The sequence below is a fragment of the Aythya marila genome, assembly GCF_965140915.1.
Source record: "Aythya marila genome assembly, chromosome: 5".
NCBI lineage: Eukaryota > Metazoa > Chordata > Aves > Anseriformes > Anatidae > Aythya > Aythya marila.
Window position 1 is genome coordinate 47,861,137 of NC_139046.1, and position 21,540 is coordinate 47,882,676.

Genomic DNA, 21,540 nt, shown 5'->3' on the forward strand with positions numbered 1-21,540 from the left:
TATTCAGCCAAATTTAATATTATAACTTCTGGAGGTTTCCCGTTAACCTTTACTACACAAACTAATTTTTTTAATGTAAGGAATTTTTAGATAAATGAGACAAGGATACATTATATTTAATTTCCTTAAAGTACTAATTTGTCATACAGATAATTAAATTTAATTCCTTTTATTATTGCCAGGAGAGCAGCCAAAATATGTAACTATTTAAAATGTCTCTCTAGATATCATTAAACTAGTGTTGGAATGTGCATAAAATATCTATAAACATGAAGACTATGGCTTCCTGTGATTTTCGTTTAATTAGTAGAAATTTAGCTACTAAAAAGTCCTGAAACAATACACTGAAGTCCTTTTCACTTGTATGTAAATCAAAATTATCTTGACCTTTAGAGCTATTTTTAGGTATTTGCAAAACTAATTCATTCTTTAAGTTGTTTACAAATTCCTCTCTTTACACAGTTGTGTAGTGTTTGATTCTTCATGAGGAGTCACAGCAGTTTCTTCAGACAACAGTAAATAACAAATGCCCCTTTGTCTACACCCAACAATTTCCACCCCAAGACAGCTGACAATGCAGGGCCTGAATTGAGGGTTAAGAAACTCAGGGGGCATCTTCCATTTCAAATCAGTAAGCAGACACAAATTTCAAAACTCCATTCTAAATGTGACCTGTTTTTAAAAATAATGAAGCCAAGTTCAATTACCATTTAAAATTCAGTGTATATTTTAAGTACAGAATTAGAAACATTTGCTTGGGTTTGTGTATTTTAACTGAAGACAAATAATCTGTTCCTGGTTTGAAAAATAAGGCTATCAATATCACTGTGATATTCTTTCACTTCAGTACATAAACACACTCTGCAATATTGATTGTCTGAGTAAGCACAGCCCTGGCATGGCGCGTTTCAAAGCCCAACCCTTAAAACCAATGCCACAGAAAATCTGCTGCAGTTCCTAACTGGTGCCTTCTGACTCTGCCCTCCAGGCAGAACATGGAGTGGCTGATACTAAGAAAAAGACACCTGTGAGATGTCAGAGTGAGACAGAGATAAATTGAAAGGAGATGGTATGAATAACCCCAGTAGAATAACTTCTTTGCAAGCTCTCTGGCCACATGCCAGGCCACCTGAGATACTGGAAAGGTCTGGGGCTGCCTACCTAGAGATGATCCAGCCCAAGAAAGGTATGCCAGTTAGAGAGAAAATGGTCCCCTTAAGAAGAAATTAAAAGCCTTACCTCACCAGCTGTGGTTAACAGTTCACATGGCAAGTTGAGATGCCAGAGTTTCCCTTTGATACCAATCCAGTAAAAAAATTAACAGCTTTCTGGCGAAAGAGAAACCACTTACATGGTTTTCACTACAGAATAAAAGCTGCAATTGGTATGTAATGTAATAACTTTTTTTTTTAATGAATCAAAATAGCATGCTTGTTTTCACACTACTTCTACAATGTTCAGTTACTATCATCAAGCAGTATATTATCAAGTAATTTTTTCGCCATCAGGCACTCACAGATCTGTTAGCAAGCTGGAAAAGGCCACTTTCCTCTCGCTTTTGTTGCAGGCAGGTATGAAAGCAAAAAGCAGTGACGTAATTTAAGATCAGACTATGGACTATCTACCAGGTGCTGCTATTTAGGTATCATTTTCTTGAACATCTCCAGCACTGCCATTACTATAAGGAGACACTCTTATCATCTTCCTTAAATTATTATGAATTTGAACTTAGATAATTGGGGAATGTTTCAAAGAGTTTTCAGCCTCTGTTGTCAAGCCTTTAATCTGAACCATTAAAAATAAGAGGGGCAAAAAAAATAAATATGTCATTTAGTACCAGAGAATACAGAAGAAAAGGTGATTTACCAACACTTTCTGAATACACGTAAGATTTGCCTTGCTTTGTGTCAGCCATTTTAAGCAAATGGTTTTCTAAAGAAAGTTTTAGGTTATGCTAAATGAAATGAGTTAAATGAAATACCACACTTTATTTAATCCAAATACATACCCAGAATTATTTTAACAGAAGTTATATTCTGAAATAAATAATACATATATAGGTGTATCAGCAAATCTTTATTAAGCAGTATTTCAAAAAATAAAAAGGGGGGGGGAGGGAAGAGGGGATGTAGAATAAAAAAATAAAAGCTCAAACCCTACTCCTACTATAATATAACATACTATAATTGAAGATATTTACAGAAAGAGCAAAGGCCAAATATATTTGATTGTAAGATCATAAGACACTAGCAAGTAACTCTAACCAAGAAAAAAAAAGAACTATTAGTACAGGGGAGAGATGTTAATATAAATGTATAAATTCTTAATAAAATCTGAAATGATGCAAAATTCCAGAAGGAAAAAGCTATGGATTTTGCCTAATAACAATGGAGATATGCCAAATGATTGGTTAAAACACGAACCAAAAAAAAAACATTGGTTTAAAACATTTAAAAAAAAATTTGACTCTGGACTTTGATGGTTAAAAAAAAAAAAGTGTTAGTCTGTGTAGTTTTCATAAGAACAATGAGGAATCCAAAAGTTACGTGTTATTTCTAGATTGTTAGTACACTGCATAACGGTGCTTCTCAAATTCTGCCACAGGCTCAAGTATCCTGTCTTTAATAACAGGGCTTAAATTCCTAAGAAGTTTAGATCACTTAATAAATCATTCATTATATACCTTTATCTTTTTCATACTTCTTAAGTAATTTGTAACATTAGAAAGTTTTGGCTTCTTTATATGTTCACAAGCTTTGAAAGTTACTTCTTCACATTAGATGGACTGAAATTTTGTGCAGAATATGTGAAGGAAACTGTGGAAGTAAAAGGAAGGTACTATAATGGTAACTGCTTTCTTTTCGAGACACTCTTCAGAATTTGCACTTTTTATCCTTTATTGTTAGATGGACATAGAAGAAAAAAATGCAAGAAGCAGAAAAGAAAAAAAAAAAAAAGTGCACTTGCATGTCTGAATTCACACATCAGCAATCCCAGATGCATTTGAAATGTTGAGTTTCCTAACATATAAGTTTAATTTTATATTGCTGTGCAATTTAATTTTAGCCTATTTCAATGCTTTAGAGAATTGTGTTGCTCCTTTTCAACTGATTAGAGTTATTCCTAAGTGGCTCTTAGCAAGAATGAAAATCAGAGTGAAAGGGATGAAGTGCATGTCAGCTGAGGAGATGAAACAGTAAAATATTATGAATTAAAAATTACTTATTCAGAGATAAAGATGCAGACAGGCTTAGCTCTAGATCTAGGCTTATATTTTCTTTATTTTAAATAATTATTCCATGTTTTTGCTTTATGGTGTTCTCAAAAACTGGAGGAATCATGGAATCTTTATTTTACTCTTTCTTGAAACCAAGCTCATACTGTTAGCAAAAGAAAATCACTCTTAATTTGAGAGGGATTATCTGACCAGTGAAATCAGTTGGTAGACTCCGTCTTCCAAAGGACAGATATCCTTCCTACAAACACTACTGTTATAGTAAGAAACTTCTGTTACATCTTGGTCAGAAGAGCAGGGACTGGAAGTCTGCAGTGTCTTTTAAGTTGGCCTTGATCAGACAGAACACACATCACCAGGTTGTGTGGGAAGCACATTACTCCACCCTATAGCTAGTGTGTAGACAAAAACAACTCTCAAGTTACCTCGGCTTCTGAATTAGTATTATTATAGAGTGATGATTCATTTAGAAGTCTTTTCCCAAACTGCTGTTTATCATTACTGAGAAACACAAATGCTTTGCTCAGCAAAGCTAAAGTGCAGAAACTTGCTGAGATTCATTCTTTAAATTTCCACTACTTGAGACAAAAACTAGAGTTGATCTGCATCCTCAGCTACAGAGAGTTGTCAGAATTGGTTGACTAGTATTAAAACAAGCTCCTAAATCACCTGGGTTTTGAGGATTGGCTTGAAACCAACTCAGATCTAGTTCGTCACACTGACTTCTTTGTTCCAGGATAGATTATTTTTTCCCACTTTTTGTTGAAATGGAATGCAGTTTATACAAAAATGTAGTGGGTAGCATATTCCTGATCTTCACCATAAAACAGAACACTGTTTTTGTGGATGCTCACATCCACATCATTGCATGGCTACATAGGTAAAAAGAAACAGGTAAAGGAACTATTTTATTACCGAAAAATCTTACCTACTGGAAAACTGTATTTTCAAGTTGCTGAAAACGCAGAAGCAAGCTACGCTGAATGTTTAGGTACAGACATTTGGAGGCAGAAATCCCACCTTAGATGCTAGGTAGCATCTGCTCTGAGCATCAATGACACTAGAGGTCAGCATGGGAACGTCTATATTAGCATTTTAGTCTGGGCCAGGAACATGCTTTCTAAGTACTGCCTACTCTGCTGTAGCCCACAAGACTGAGCAGCCTTAGAGTTTGCAAACTGGATCCTTTTAGGAGGAAATTAAATGAAAGATGCCACTGGTGGTTGTTCAATCAACATGCCTGGATTAGAAGTAGTCTGAAATAAACACCCAGGACTCCAGTGTTACAGATGCTGGGTTCATTCTTTGGATTTGCTTTCCACCTCTTGGACTACTTGCTAATGTAGATAAAGTCTCTGACTTCTATCTGTAGTAGAAGAAAAAGCACTACTTTGCCAGGTGAAAAATCCCAGTCTAGATTTTATGTAGGAACATGCAAAGAGAGCATTGTGAAGTACAATCTTAGAAAAGTAAAGACCATCTAAAGTAAAATAGACAGAAATATTGTGAATATAAAAACTGGTAGTCATTCCAGAACATTTCATCAGGTGTCTAAAAATCACCAGCTAAGAAGATGGCTACAAAAACCTAATAGTATCTATGAAGCTATTATAAACAAAGCAAAACACTCCATCTCATTTAGTAGAGCAGCTTCAGAAAGAAGTTAAAAAAAGAAGGAAGGAAAGAAAAAAAGATGGATAGAAAATGAGAAGCTGAGCAGTAAGTATAAGTCAGAAACAAAGGATTGTACAGAACTGGAAGGACAAGTAAAACAGGATTTAGACAAACTTGGCTATTAAACTGAATTGAATGGTAAATAAAAGATGTGTATTTGAAAAGGACAAAATTTGAGAAATAAAGTCAACTTGCTAGGAAATCAACTGGTATCTGAAGCACAGAGATTTGTAATGTCACATCTTCTCCTCACTCATTGAATTAGACATGCTACAACTATGTATAATGTGTACCCTAAGGCCACAGGACAGAAAAAAGCACGGAGTTTGCTACTTAGTGAAAAATCACCCCAAAGAGGATATGAAAGATGAGCAAGGAACTCAAGGAAAGGTACACTGAGAAGGCCAAGAGATGAAAGAGAATTACTAAAGTGAGAATTACTAAAAGACACGCTGAGTCTGCCTGCATTTCAACATCATCTGTAAAATCTAACAGTTCTACAGGCACATCAGTAGAGAGAGAACATAGCAAGAAGGAATAATATACAGTAAAGATGGAATGTAATTAAAGATAACTTCTAGCTTGAAAACTAAATGAATACTTCAGCTACAAGCAATCAGGTTATCTATATCTGAGTGCTGAAGGACATGGAATATAAAATCACAAGTCCAGTAAAAAACATATTTGTAGCAAATCTCTTAAGTCGGAGTAATACCTTATGATGGAAGAAAAACAAATGAAAATACTTATACTTAAGTAGGAGGAAAAAAATTGTGTCTTCCATTGATGGTGGACAACTGATGTTATGGACAACTTATTCTTCTGTAAATCATTTTCCATTGGACGGTATTAGGCAGCAATTCTTAATATTTTTAAGAATGAAAACAAATTTTAAGGATAGAGTAAATGAGTAAAAGGAAGCCTTGCTCTTCTATGGATAGAAAAATTAAAGCTATGTCATAGTGCATTCTTGGTGGATACAAACTATTGCTGCCAGAGATTCAAGATGACTTTTGATTCTGTGAGCTGTACCCCTTAGCTAGTAAATTCTGTTAAGATGTCCGTTAACCCACGGTAGTGCCTCACATTTCCATAAATTTCAGTTAACTTGGATTTAACATGTATGAAGCTTCTCCTGCACAGAGCATCATTCTAATCCACCCAGAACACTTTGACACACATGAAAAACGTATATTTTTAAATATTTAGGAATATAAAAAAAAATAAATCAAGAATGGAATGTATTCATAACTAAATAACATAGGAAAACTGTCAATGCAGAAAGAAAAGGTATGTAACATTTGTATTGTGTTTTTGTTCTGGGAGAAAAAATTAAGATGCTGTATCAATCTCATCTGAAGGAATACTTCAATCTCACCTGAAGGAATACTTTCGACTCTAACAAAGCTACTGGTGAATGTTAAAAACTGCTTACTAAAGCTACACTGTTTAAAATGAGATGGTACAAAGATTTTGTGCCTAAGAATTTTGAAAAAGCAAGCAAAGGAATTTAGCAGACCACTGATAATTATTTTCCTTGTCATTATTCGTTTTTCATTAGGTCTTGAAATACCAAGGAAACTTCATAAGACTGAAAGAAAACATGTTCTTTGCCAGTGCTATTAAAGGGTAATGAGACAGGCTGGATAATTAAAAGCCTATAAGCCTAGCATCAATCGTAGCAAAATAATGGAATAATTCCTACAAGGCTCAATTAATGAAGGATTAAAGAAGGGGTATAGAATTAATGCCAGTCAATATGAATTTTTTTGGAAAACAGAACTTGCCAAGCTAGCATGATATCTTTGAAGAGATCACAGGAACCAGGTGCTGTTATGTGCTGCCTACTTCCACAGAAGAGTCTGGATGGCAATGAAGTTCCCTGAAAATTGAACATGTCTTACAAGTGAGATTATACATCAGCATGACACGAAACACCTGCCCGCCAGTTTTACTGGGCATGTAGTGTTTAATTGTGGTTTGTTTTTTCCAAGAACTATTTCTCTTTCTTTCATTCATGGTGTGCAAATGACAAGCTACTATTAAACATAATTATTCAAACTTAATAGCAAAGGGAAGCTGTTTGAAGAAATGTTCCTAAATCTCATTTGTAGAAAAGAACTCTTGCTTTGGTCCTGGTCTGAAAAGAGCTGAGTTTGAAATTCATTTCCTACACATTAAGACGATCTACTTACTAAATCATTATCATAAGGAGTTCTGCTGCTTTGCAAAGTCCAAGATGCAAATTCTTGCAACTTCCACATGTTTATGATGTTTCTCAGCTGATGTTCTTTCAGCAGTCCCAGCAGACCTAATTTAATTTCTAATCATTTCACCATGCTTAACACATTTTTTCTAAATTACTTTTGCATTTGTACTCGGAGGGAGTACAGACTGATTTTTGCTTGTAAAGCTCTCTTCTTTCATTTCCTTTGTTTCCTATGCAAAAGGAATGAAACTGACTACATTGAGCAATTCAGTGATTAGCTGCTTTCAGTCTATACCATACTTCAATAATAATATGGTGCATAGTGTGCATTTCACATATTATTTCACACTTACAGCCCCAGCTTCTATCACATCGCACACAGAAGTATGTACCTCATTTATGCCCTAGTTGCAGGCCAGAACCCTAAATTTTTTCCAGAGAGCCCAGCAAAATACAGGAATGCACTCAAAGGTATAGAAAATGTGCCCATTCAAGTTTGTTTAATTACATTTTCTTCTTTTTTGGAGAAGAAGAATATTGTATTTAAGGACTTTAACTAGTGTTAACATTAAACAAGAAACAAATACAAGAACAATCAGAAAGACAATAGTATGCAGTAAGTATAAATTTGAGTTTTGCCAGACACATGGCATAAGTTTTCATAATTTCATGTCAGAAAATTTGTAAGATGTTTCTGTTGATATTCTTTCAGCACTTTCAGATTTGGTAATCCTTTTGCTATTCTCACAACATTTTTCTTCTTAATTTGCATTTTACTTTGTCTGATCAAAGCAATATTTGCTTGCAAACAACCTTGTCACATATTAAAACAATCATAATATATTGAATTTACTTCCTACACTGTTTCTTGAGAAGAGCTTAAAGGATTTGTGACAAACAGGTTTGATTACCTTCTTTTTTCAAAACCACTGTATATGACTAAAGGTAATGCAAAACTTCTTTCATATTTCAGAACTTCACTTAATGCCCCTTCCCAGATATTTTTTTCATATTTGGACACAGATGCACAATTCAAATTTAATTCAGAGCTGCTATGAATCAAGAAACATGTTTATGATAGATGTCTTTCTGAAGTCTTTCAGTTAAGTGGCCACAAGATGTTATTGAAGGATCTTCAGAACAGTTGTGTGGCTCTTCCATAACTCATGTCCCACACAGACTGAATTTATTCATTTTCCATAGTGTTTCCAAAAACTGAAATTTCACTGGAAATTCAACTTGTTATTCCTTTTTAGTACTTGAGAACTTCATTGCTCCTAGATTTTCCATTTCCAACCTCAATCTTTCTTTTGTTTAATATTCTTCTATGATTTTAAATTCTGTTTGTTTGTTTTTCTTCAGCCCTTTCAGGAGCTACACAACTATCACAACTATTCTCACTATTTTAGAGGCTAAATCTGTTCTCTCAAACATTAAGCTTGGTTTTGCCTCTTCCTCTCTCTCTCTCTCTCTTTTTTTTTTTAATTTCTCAAAAGAGAAATGGAAGTATAACCTTTCCATACAGTGCATAGTTATCTAGAGCAGTGTTCTCGATGCCTCATTCCCTCATTCTTTTAAAGCTTTCTTATTATAGAATCTACTTTTTCATGTTCATCTTACCTCAGCTTCCATTGTAAGCAAGGAAATTAAAATTATTATCAAATCTTACAAACATTTTCAAATCCTTACAACCCTGGAATTACCTCATCCAGTGAATTCTATTTCATTATATCTTGTTTATACATACACGTATACCCCTATTTAGTGCACATGCAAGAAGTAAAAAAAGTATGCCTGTGTAGTTTATAATGGCATATATAAAATAATAATGTTCATGAATCAACAATACTATATATAAATTTTAGTGTATTTTCTGTGTATTGCCAGGAAGTTCTTAATACATCGGAGATCCAAAACACATCAATAGTTAAATTAAAACTGCACACACTCATGGAGAACATTAATTATATTCTTGGAGCTCATTTATAATGAGCTTTTAATTGGAGAGTATGCCCTCATATCTTAATTCTTAAAAGGAGAGAAATTACAAGATGTTAGGTAATTCTTAAAATAACATGCTTCAGTGTACATATTTTCTTTCTTTTACTATACATGAACAGTAAAGACTGTTTGCCTAAAGTCAGTCTTCCTTTACTTATGGCAGTTGAAGCGTATGATAACAGAGAATTCTATTTCATTTTTAATCAGTAAGGTTGTAGTGGGACGTGCCCTAATGGATGCTGCCTCTAAAATTTAGCAAAAAGGTCAACAGAGGGAACCTTACTCCCATGAAAAAGAGATTAATACATTCTATGACTACCTCAAGTTTGGGAGACAACTGACCAATTTTCCTTCTATTATTTATCTAATTAGTCATTCTCCAATACTGTATAAAATAAAACACAGCATTATGTTTTACAAAATGTCTGAATACATTGCTATGTTAGAGCTTTTGCAGAACTTCACAGCATAGTCCTTCATTAGAAAGACTGTTTGCTTGGACAGCATCCAGTAAAATCTAATCAATATACCCATCTTTATTTTTTAATTCAGCAGCTCAGCTTTATTTAATTCTCCAATTTCTAATATTGCATAAAAGCACTGCTGTATAACACATTACCATCTAGGCTGCTAGTCCAGATACATCACATTTGTCATTGTTAGAATTCAACAAGAACTTGATATGATTACCTGGTTTGCTTTCATTTGGTTTACACTGAACTTCTTCAACACATTCTGCAGGAAACCATCCAACATGTCCCCGGGTGCTGCCTTCCCAGAATCCACCTTCACCAATGCTTAAAACTAATCACAGAGACACAAAGGAAGCATTAGACTTTTTTGTCTTCTAATATAAATACCAAGATTATTTACATAACACATTCAATAATAATTGACTATCATGTTTGTAAGAGCAAACATTGTACAATAATTCAAATTCCAGTGCCTCAAAAGGGGGCACAGAGTAACCTTAAATTAAGAATCTTCCTGATCAGTCTTTGCAACCCCTTCCCAAAACCATTCGTGTCAGAAGTTTTTGGGGCCCTGACATATTTTTTTTCAATTTTCACTTTTTGCATTCCTGCTTTTATCAGGGATAAATGTATGGCCACATTAATACCAAAATTCTGCTTGCCTGTTCAAATTAACCTGAAGTGCTGAAAGTCTTGTAACACTGGACCCACATTGAAATTGGGAATTGGGTTTTTGTTTATATGCATATAAAGAGATGCATATGCATATATATGAGAGAGAGCTCTCATATGTTTCATACTTCCTAAGCAAAGATACCACTTCATTTAGTGGGTAGCTCCAGAGATTTGTAATGTAGGTCAAGTAATATGATTTAATGGTTTGAGTATACAACATATACTTGAATATCCTGTAGGTGAGATACACAATATACAGTCTTTTGAAACATTTCTGTGACTTTTCTCAGTAGAAGATAATGACAATAGGGAGCAGAATGATTTGCCAAAGGAAGAAAAAGCTTTTTACTCTAGTACCAGTTACCTTGATAGTAATCTTAGGACATAACAAACATTGTAACAAAAGACTGCAGAATAAAAATGTATGTTTCTATTCGTCAGCAACTGGAGCTGAAGTTCTTACCAATCATTGTATTTTAGATTGAAAGAACATAAATGTTCTATTAAAAAACACTATATATTATTTTGTTAGAATAAATATGATATTATAGACCAATAAAAATACAGGTAGCTCTTCTAAATAGGTTGATTGGGAACAGCTCGGTTGTACAACACAGGTCTACAGAGTACATCTGTACAAAACACAATGTTCAGTCTAGAGGTCCCTGAGCTACCAAAAATAAGCCTGTGGAAGTTAAAGCGGCACAGCTCCATTAGCAGTGTGCTAGCTAAGCAGCCAAGCTAACTGGCCCTGCTGAAAATCAAGGCTAATTAGCCCAAGCTCATCTCTTTCCTAACATATGCATATGGTTTTCAGGACCTGGAATAATATCTCTGCAGGGTATTGCAGTATGGTAGGGATATTAACTTGCTCAGAGCTATTTTGATGAGCTCCAACATGAGCACTCTTTGCACTGTTAAAACATGCCTTATCAAGCTTTAAAATTGTAGTCCCCAAGCCTGAATGCAATTGAATTCTGTATCAGTGGAACTGCTGTGACTCAATGGCTTTGAATTTGAACTTGATTTGCACTGCCATAGAGTCAGATGAAAAATCAAATTGATGATAGGCAGAAAAAAAAAAAAAAAATATATATATATATATACATATATATATATACACTGATAATACTAAAGTAGTAGTAAGATATACTAATAGTATAATACTGAAGTAGTAGTAAGAAGCTTGGTCTAAAAAATCAGGATCTACAAAGCTGCATTTGAAATTAAATATTTATCTAGTTTGTCATTAACGCAATCTTAAGCTATTTGTGCTGTTGCCTAGAGAGCATGAATGTCTATTAGCAGAAATTTGACAGAAAAATATTTTTAAATAGATCAATTTTAAGTTCTTTTCTACTGTACATTCAGATACACAGATTCCATGAACTGCATACTTACAGATCACTTTCAGTGAGAAGTACATAATAAACCCCGGGAAACACCCATTAAGGCAAAATCTGGATGGGTTTTAAATTTACAATTTATCAAGTATCTCTCAATATATCTCATGTATGTGAGGAAACCTATAGCCAACTAGGAAGTTAAGAGCTAATGTGGGAGGGCACTGAGCTTGGAAGACAGCAACAATTCCACAGTGCCATGGAAGCCAAATAAAATTTGTTCAGCATTCCTTTTCTTTTAGGTACCTAAGACCTATTGCTAATGTTTACATAAGCAGAAAATTGCATCTGTACATTGAAATGCAAGTCAAAATGAAGAAACAGGATCTGTGCTTTAATGATTTTAATAAAACAAATAATACATAAATTAAAGTATTAATTAATATAAATTTGGGGCAAAATTAATGAAAAACATGTTGATAAATTCCAAGTGTTCTTGAAAATTGTTAAAGGTTGTGTATAGTACTACCCAAAGTAAATCTGATAACTCAATGTTACATGAAACAGAAGCCTGTTCATATACCCAATACCAACTACTCATCAGCTTTCAATTCATTTTTAACAATGTACCCTTTGTTCACATAAGAATAGAGTGTATTTCTTACATATGAGATTATAAAGTAGGAAGACATAATTAATAATATACATATAGATATTGTAAGTATTGTAGCATCCTATTGTACACTGATTTAACTTCAAATAATACATGATTAACTTCAAATAATAAAGGATTCCAACCAGCTGAAAGAAACTGCAAAATGTGAGACAGCAAAAGACACGTACTGAGGAGAGTTTTCATTTCTAAATCTCAGTCCTGATTTCACTCCACAAACCAGCAAGATAGGAAGAAAAAAAACTACTTAGCAATTAAGAAAGACTTCCCTAATTCAGTATTTTATTAATCTGTCAGATCTGCTATTTTGATTTTCCAAATTACATTAATGTTTCAATCTCCAAAAAGCATTTGTGCTGTGAGAAAGAAGTTGGGTACATCACACCCATAAAGTAATTTCAAAAGTTTATGTTAGCAGCTGATAAAACACTGAAGTCAAGATGGGAGAAGGAATGTGCTTTTTAAGTCTATATGTGAGTGCAAGGCAAAAAGTGGACGTGCAAAGCAAAAACACTCCCACTTTAGATCATTATTGCATGAACTATTAAATATTAGCAATTGCTAACAGCAAGAGCAAAGCAGTAATACCCTTAGACATGCCTGAAGACATAACATCTATGGAAAAGAGGAAGAAGAGAAAATGAGGTATTGCCAGAATGCAGCCAGCCTTCAACATTCTGGTTCAAGATGAGAGATTACATCTACAAAGAAAATAACTGGGCCTTTGGACTTCTTATTAAGGAAGAACAGCTTTATGGGTTCCAAGCAAGGAGGCGAAAACCTGATGGAACTGCACAAGGCACACAGATACATATTTACAAGGGGTAAACATGGGGAAAAACTAGCAATATGGTTGATGTACAGAATACAAGATGAATTTTTGGTGAGATACAGGAAAAACACATACTTAACCTAATACTCAAAATACAAAATTTGAAATAAAGATGTAGGTTCTGTCCTACCAAAAAATAATAATAATAATTGAAATTTGAAATAATATTTTTTAATAAATCTCAGGTTTCCTTAATAAGAAAATTCTTCAGCATTAATAAGAAATTCTTCAGCAGGAGCAATAACCATCTGCAATCTACATTTCTACATAAAAACTGGCAACACTTCATGCATTCCAGTGTAGGTAATGGGGAACTTAAAGTATAAATAAAAAATATCTATATATTTTTTGTACCCATGAAAGCTTTTTCAGAATGTGGCCTTAATTTCTTTACTTTCTCTCTCAAAATAGCTCATAAGAGATATGCTGTAATAGATAATTTGGTATCAGCAAGAGACTTTCTAATCAACATTTCCTCTCTGAAGGACATAACAATGGTAAATAAAAGGATAACTTTCCCAAAATTAATAATTAGGCTTTACCATTTCAAGTTTATTTTTTTTTTACTTTTCTTTCAGTAAAAACAAAAGATGTGGTTGCTATGGCAAGAGAAGGCCACAGTCTCTTTACACACCATATGAATTACAAAAAAGAATCTGATGTTACAAGAGTAAAATTAATGCTCTAATAACATTGTGAATTCTGTTATGTCTTTTCATAACAAAACTATAGTTTAAAAAGAAGAATTATGTTTAATTAATTGAACTAAAGTTCAAATCAAAATCCGATAAATACCAAAAAGTTTAATAACATGAAAATATGCAGATGTCTATCAGGATCTTATACTTTAATGTCATTAAAGTATTATACCTAAAAAAAAGTATTATACCAGTCAGATTCTGCTTTGCCAAAGTCCAAAAAATAACAAGGAAATTATATATAATGCCAGTCTAGTATAAGATGTTTTATCTCTTCTCTAAGTTTACAGATGGCGTATATATTATAACTAATTTTAACATAACATCCTTATCTCAAACAGCTTAACTACATGATATATTATCCAAAATTCACGTTAATCCAAACAGCAACAACAAAAAAGCTGTTTTCTTCCACATTATAGCTCCTTTTATTATGCAATAATAATGAAATTGGGTGTAAGAATATTTTTCCATCAATTTTTGGTGCAAACAATTTTCAAATATCTTGTAATATTGAAATTTCAATGAATTAATTATTCTAGATACCCTTATTTGCTAAAATTTTAATGGAAATCACAATGAAATACAAGCCATTTTCTATAGCTGTTACAGGGTATATCTGAAACTGGTTCACAATATCTACAATCAATTTTTGGTGCTTGTATAAACTGCACTCTTTTTTCCTGGGAAAAGAAATGATGATACGGATTGGGAATGATAGATCATCTTCTTGAAAAAAAATCTACAACCAAGAGAAAAAAATAAATGAACACAATGGCAATAATGCAAAGTTCAAAACATACTGAAAAATCTGAACAAGCCTATGCTGATGTAAGAGCCATCAGAGCTAAAAGGAAGTATATTTGCAAATCATGAGCAGCTGAATATCTCAATACTTTTAGTGAGAGGTGGAATTATGTAAACTGAAAGCCTTCTGTAACTCACAGTAAAAAGCAGAAAAATTCAGAATTTCTTTCTTAATCTGAAAGGGACAGTAATAGTGTCCCTTCCATTCAAACTGCAGTATGAACATGTTATGTACCTTGATTCCATTGTTCAGTTATTGCTAAAAAGTGCCATTTACCTAATGAAATATAAAGGTCTGTCATCTGAATTGTAGATAGGAAGGCTCAGTGCAAACCTGAGCTATGGTTGTGTTTCTTGATATAACAATCTATCTTCTGGATTTGTTGGTTGTTATTGTTTTTGTTTTGTTTTAATGAAACTGTTGTTTTTTTTTCCAGTGGCAGAGACCCAACTTTTTTCAGAAATATATAATATTCTAATTTAGTCTTTTCTCTTTTAGAAATAACTTTTTGATGTAAATTTTCAGAATTATCTGCCCTTAGTAAGGACAGCTTCCAAATGACAAGAATACAATGACAAGATCCAAGAATACTATTTCACTAAATAAAAGTTTTGCTTAAAACATTCCTTAAAAAGGTCACAACTGGAAATGTATTTTCTTAATCTTGTGTTATAACGGCAACTTCTTTCCTTCAAATACGCCTCAATATCAAAAAGGTCAATGTTTAACCAATGTCTGGATATGACCAAGTAAATAGAAAAGTAAACTAATAGACAAGTATCTTGCAGAGTGGCAGTTCTCTGCATCTGAAGTGTACCTTGACTCACATTTTACAAGCCAAATAAATGAAGGTCAGCACAAGTTACAACTTAATCTTGCTTTCTCTTAAGGATAGAGCTTTTTCTGAAAATGTGGTTTTAGTTCAAATTTTTCTCCATTTCTTTACCTTTCCCTATTTGTTCCTGACATGTATCCCTCATCCCCTCCCTGTGATTAACGATGAACAGGATCTGTCTGTTCTGCCTTATGGGCAGATCGTTTTTGGCTTTAAAATACATAATCAAGAGAGACTGACATAACTTGAGATCAGTGTAACACGACTGGAAAGGAAGTACTTGTCTATAGTCCTGATGACAACCATGTTAAGGCCTCCAGCATGCAAACAAGTGACTGTGCCCCAGCTGCCATGTAGAAAATGTTCCTGTGCAGTCCACGTACAATCTGGAAGGAAAGCCTTGTGTATCCGCAGTTAATGATTTTGCATGATTGACCTGAACAGTCAATTTCAACTGTGGTTCCACAGACATTTCTTTTAGCGGAGAAGTGAATTCAGCAGTTCTTCCCTACCTCTGGCTGTAGAAACTCACAGAAAACTGAAATTAGGGAAATAACATGGACAGGAAATATTCCTCACTTTCAAAACTTACATTTAACTTCCAGTTTTGCCTCCAAAACCAATGTGTGATCAGCTGTGACTTTGATTAATCTAGTCAAATTTCTATAATCCAAATGACCCTGCTGGTTTATCTGAAAAACTACCTTACCTACCTGTAATTCAGTATTAAATTGTCTGATTTCTAGTAATGATCAAACTACAAGACCCTGATCTTACTGTACGTTTCCTGGTTGATCTTACTGCACATCTTGTCTATCAGTCTCTGTGGCCACACACACCACAAGTGGACAGTGAGGTAGAGGAGCCTTAACTTAAGGTTTTGGGTATCAGTCACAGCCACAGTCACCATGACTACAATTGATGTCAGGCTGGATCCTGACTCAAAGCAGCTTTTTTTTCCTTTATCACCTCTATTTTCTTAAGAAAGAAAAGAAGTGATGTTCAGGAACAGGCCCTGGGTTGAGGAGTAGTTAACAATGATGGATTGTTAACAGAACAACCATTCACTACATCAAAGTCTACAAATACAATAATCTGCCCTTAATCCTCTAAATCTGAGGAAAGAGAGCTCAACTGAAATGGAACTGAATGAGCTGTGCTGTTCAAGTCAAGATTTAGCCCTGTATCTTTTTCTTCCTCTTATACAATTGTTAAAAACTTTCTATGAAGTTAATCTTTTTCCTGTTGTTCGGGTGTTTCTTCAATATTTCGGAGAAAGGGAAGGGATGAAAAAAAATGTGAGAAACAATTCTTTCACGCTGCTTTGAATATTGAAGAGAAATTCAAATCAGGCATTGGAAAAATCTATGAGTTTGTAACTTTCATCACCATCTCTGCTGAGGAAGGTGCTGGCAGAGTCAAGTTTGCTCTTCTCCACAGTAATGCCCAAACTAAAGGCTGGGGGAACACAGCAGAGAGAATTAATCTGAGAAGAGATCCCAAACCAACTCAGATCTGGAGTCCGTAGTGCTGTGTCAGACGATATTAGTGTGCACATATCCAGTTCATAGCTCCTCATGCTGGTACTCCATGTCTATTGAATATTTTGGGCCAGCTTCTGATTACTGAAGGTAGGTTGTATTTAAGTAGGCATGACCTAAAATGATGGGGATTTTTAGATGGTCTTATAGCCTAACTACCTTCCTTGAGCCTCCATAGCAAAGCAAACACTCCTGCTGGAGCAGCAGCAAGGCTTTGTGTTTGTCCCAGCACTCTGATGTGCTGGTCACAAGCACAACTCTCTCTCCTGTTCTTCAGGTACAAGCAACTGGAAGAAATGAATTAGGTTATTATCTGAAATGAGTCATAACGAGTTGTTAGAAGTTTCAGTCAAACTGATCAAGTCAGGAGGCAGTAAGGAAGGTAAATAGACCAATAAATCTGAGTAAGGTTAATATTTCAGTTCACATTAATTTCATCCTTCATATTTTATAGCAAAACAATACTTATGCAAACCTCTTAGGTTAAATTCTGCTGCCATGCTTATTCACACAAGGTACAAAATGCTCTTGAAGAAACAAAACAGCATTTCTGTAGCTTTTCCCTTTCCAGTACTTTATTTACTAATCTAACAAGTGCAAAAGCTCTGGAGACCAACTTTTCTTCTGCCCACAAACACTGTCTGTTGGCAATATTTCCAAGCACAGCAGGGGTTTAATAATCTTTCTTTTTCAAAATGACTTACAAGTAGATTTCACAAGAAATGAAAATCTTAGTGATATATTTGGATTGCCCTACTGGCTGAGAGCATGCTGAAATAAAAGCAGTGTAGCAAGGGTCAGTATTTCCAATGTGGAGAACTGCTGACTTTCTGATACAACAGATGCTTGAATCACCGCTACTGAATTACTTCTGTTTCTCTTACACAAGAGAAGAAGGAGAGCAGACCTTGGATGTGGTAAACTGTGCCTGCACAGGTGGCATCTGACAAGATTCCCAAAAAAAGTCTACATTGGAGCATATTTGAGACACTGAAATAGCTCCCCATTTTTCACTAGATAGTGAACACTAGAAAATTTCTTTAATCACAGTAACGATTAAAGAAACCAAACATTTTCCAGAACTGGCCCCTGCATTTGCCTTCTAGGTGAAACAGAAGAGATGGTGATATTGGGCAACAAAAATAAGAGATGAGAGTAAAAATAAAAGACCAGTGTCCTACAGTTGTACGACACAGTAGACCACAGTTTGGGAACATGAAAATTAGAAGGAATAACTAGACATCATGTGGCAAATGAAAAAACTGTAATAAAAGCATATAATAATAGAAAAACATAAAGAACAAAACTGTGAGCAGGGTAAGGAGTCTGAAATTCTCAAAGTATCTTATTATTCTTTTTAGCATTTTATTTCTTCTTTCCAGGTCATTAATGGATCATTTGTGTCCATTTCAGATGTGCTGTAATAAAACAGTTTGTGTTTTTTCTAAGAACTTTTGTTTTGTTTTGTTTCTAAGAGACTGAAGATTGTCTGCTCCTTGTTGAGTTATGAACAGAAGTAGCATCTGTTAACTTAATGAAAAGGTACAGATTTAAACCACAGGTAACCTTCTCAGGGATGCACAGATTCTTCCTTATCACTTTGTCTTCATGATACAGAAAACTAATCATTCTTCACTCACAAAGCCCTTACAAACATTACCTTCTCTTCATATCTCTGGGTTTTGTTTCAAAAATGCCATTTGACTTACAGTTTAAGAATTATATCTAGCAATACAAAAGATGATTAAAATAAATTTTGCAGGTACTTTATATATATGTATGTATGTGTGTTTGGATTAAGCCAGGTTTATTGCTGTGGACTTTTAGGTATGAAATTAAAAAGAAACAAAATATGTTAAAAATGTTTCAATGGGGAATGAAGCTAGCTCTTTCTCATTTATGTTTTCATAATAAAACCTGTACAAATAGAGATATCAGGTTTATTTTTACAACAACCATGGTCCTTCTCTCATGAGTGGCAGACACACAAATGATGTCAGTGTGTATGACTAACAACTAAAAATAAAGCAGATATTTTTGTACAGGCTATGTAATATCCTATTAATACAAGACCATTTTGTTTAGTTTACATTTTCTTTGGACCTTGCCCATTCATAACTTTTTCTGAGCATTTTTTTATATCATATACTGTGATCTATCGGCACTCATGCACTTTTCAGAGCTTTTAGAAAGAAAAAAAAAAGTCTACCTTGTATTCACCTGATAAAAGTGATTTTCATAAAGAGTTTATGAAATCACCCCCCTCTGTGTCCCACCTTATTTTAGCAAGTTAAAAAAGAAAATCCATAAAAGCATTTCCTAATTTATCTCTTCCTATATGTTGTTCTGGATTGTTGTCCCTGTGGTAAATGCCTTACTACATCCTTACTGCAATCATTTTCATGGGACACTCAGCAATGAGAATCTCTCCATAGTCAGGCTGAACAGGGGCCAGAATCTTTTAGGGAATTCTGATACAAGTCTGTATCCCTCCCACACAACCCAAGAAGCACTTGAAGTAGCATCGAGGTTTTAAAAAGAACAGTGCAGCTCTCAAGTTGGTATATGAAGGCTAAGACAAAGGTTTATTACTTTTTAAAAGTGAGGCTAACTCACTTTTTTGCTGTGTTCCCAAACACAGCAATCAGCAAGTCACTAAACCTCAAACAGCTATGTGTACCCCAAAATAAACAAAATGGTCTTTTATTAATAGGATATTTTGTGGCCTGTACAAAACCTCAGTGCTGATTGAACTATGGTCTTGCTAAGCAAGTCTCTAAATGACAGAAAATATAATGGATACTGAGTGGATCTTCTGGTCATAAAGGAGGATCTGATAGCCAGCACACAAGAAATACTGAGTTTTTTAAGAGCTCCAACACCTGTGCTTTTTGAACCTGGATTTTTGCCAAATATGGTAAGTTTGAATTCTTCCTCCATACTGTTGTCCAACTGAGACCTTTTTAAAGAATCACCATCTTTTTAGCTGGACTCTTCATTCTCTACATGACCTTGTTGTGTGCATTCTGACATATTTTTTGTGACACCTGAGGAACTGGTAACACAAAATAGGGTTTTATCTGCTTCTGAAACTTGTTCCTTTGATTAGCAATGGGAGACTATGATGTGGTGTTCCAGCCTTTCTGTGCAAACAGCCTCAAATTACACTCAGAAAGACCTTATCCTTAGTAGCACTATTTTTTTCTTCTATTTCCAAGCTTTTCCTAAAAGCACTGACATGTATAAAAAGTCTCACTAGACTTCACTGTATCAAAGTTCTATAAAACGTTCTAAAACAAGTGTGTCTACAAATGCTAGATCTCTGCAAGCTTTTAGTTCAATGTGCAAATCATGTATTTGAAGCTGAAACATCCCTGTAGGGATGATTAGATGTTAGATGGATATGTCCTGCTTTTTGTAACAGTAATAAATAATTTATAGTCACTTTCAGTAAACATAGATTTTCCCCACTTTCTAGTTCACCATTTTGGCATTCTTTAGTTAGCATCCCCCCACAAAATCACTGGTTTCAAGTTTTGATCATCCTATCGTAAGAAGATCTGAAAAATGAACAAATTTCTTCCTGCATTGTTTTCCAGCTACTGTCACAGTAACTTAGAACAAAGGGCTCCTGAATTAATTTATTTAAATATTAAACTCTTCATTGAAATTTAAATCCCTTGTTCACTGGATATTTTTATATATGTAATAAATTCTAATGTAAACAAGCAGCCCAGTAACGAATGTCTTTACAAACTTCGGCATCCTAAGCAATGTGTTATACTTTTTCCACTTTTGTCGGGGAACACATTTTCTGTCTTGCCATCCTCAAGAACTGCCTGGAGTCTCTGTTGTTTTATTCTGGTTACAAGAATCTATGGTCTATGTTGATCTTACATCCTCTTCATAAAGAAAAATATTACCACATCTTTAAAAGCAGGAACTCAGTTGAACACAATTGCATAGGGATGCAATGGCCCCCAAAGAGCCAACTATATTCATTCTTTATTTGTTGGCATCTAGTAGAACCCTACTAACATGCCTGATACTGAAAGGTATTTTGTACCACTCATAACTCCACAAATTTAACCTTTAGTAGGAACTAGCAATTCTTCCTCATGGTACTAAATTTTCTGAGATTATGCATAAGCAAAAGTTCTGGTGCATGCTTAAGTTTCACTTTTTTGTTATCATTTTCTTTCTGCTATATGCAACAATTTTTCATTTTCTTGTAATTCACCAACATGCACCTTTCTCTACTGTTTTGTTTCTCTACCCTTTCAGTGTGAACAAACTCTATACAAGACGCCAGGCCTTCACATTTTCAGTATTCTTATGTAAAAGTTTGAAAGATCACATTTGTGTTCAATTTGCTTTATGTTTTGCATGACAGTTACTCATAATGTAACTTTACATTTCTCTGGGTTGTACCTATTCTTTTGAAACTTGAAGGCTTTTGTGAAGTGATATTATGCATTATTTCTCTTGCATTTATTCTCACATACTGAATACTTACAAATTTGGTTCCCAAACCATACCAAGC

General features: G+C 34.3%; 1 protein-coding gene across 2 annotated transcripts in view; it reads right to left on the reverse strand.

Annotated features, from left to right (window-relative positions):
- The window catches only part of SHANK2 (SH3 and multiple ankyrin repeat domains 2), a 348,938-nt gene that overhangs the window by 194,780 nt on the left and 132,618 nt on the right, over nucleotides 1–21,540 (reverse strand). For both annotated transcript variants that reach the window (XM_082761588.1, XM_082761589.1), the window contains one exon: nucleotides 9,810–9,923. In XM_082761588.1, the coding sequence (XP_082617714.1) occupies nucleotides 9,810–9,923 (114 nt within the window). The remainder of the gene's footprint in view (nucleotides 1–9,809; nucleotides 9,924–21,540) is intronic.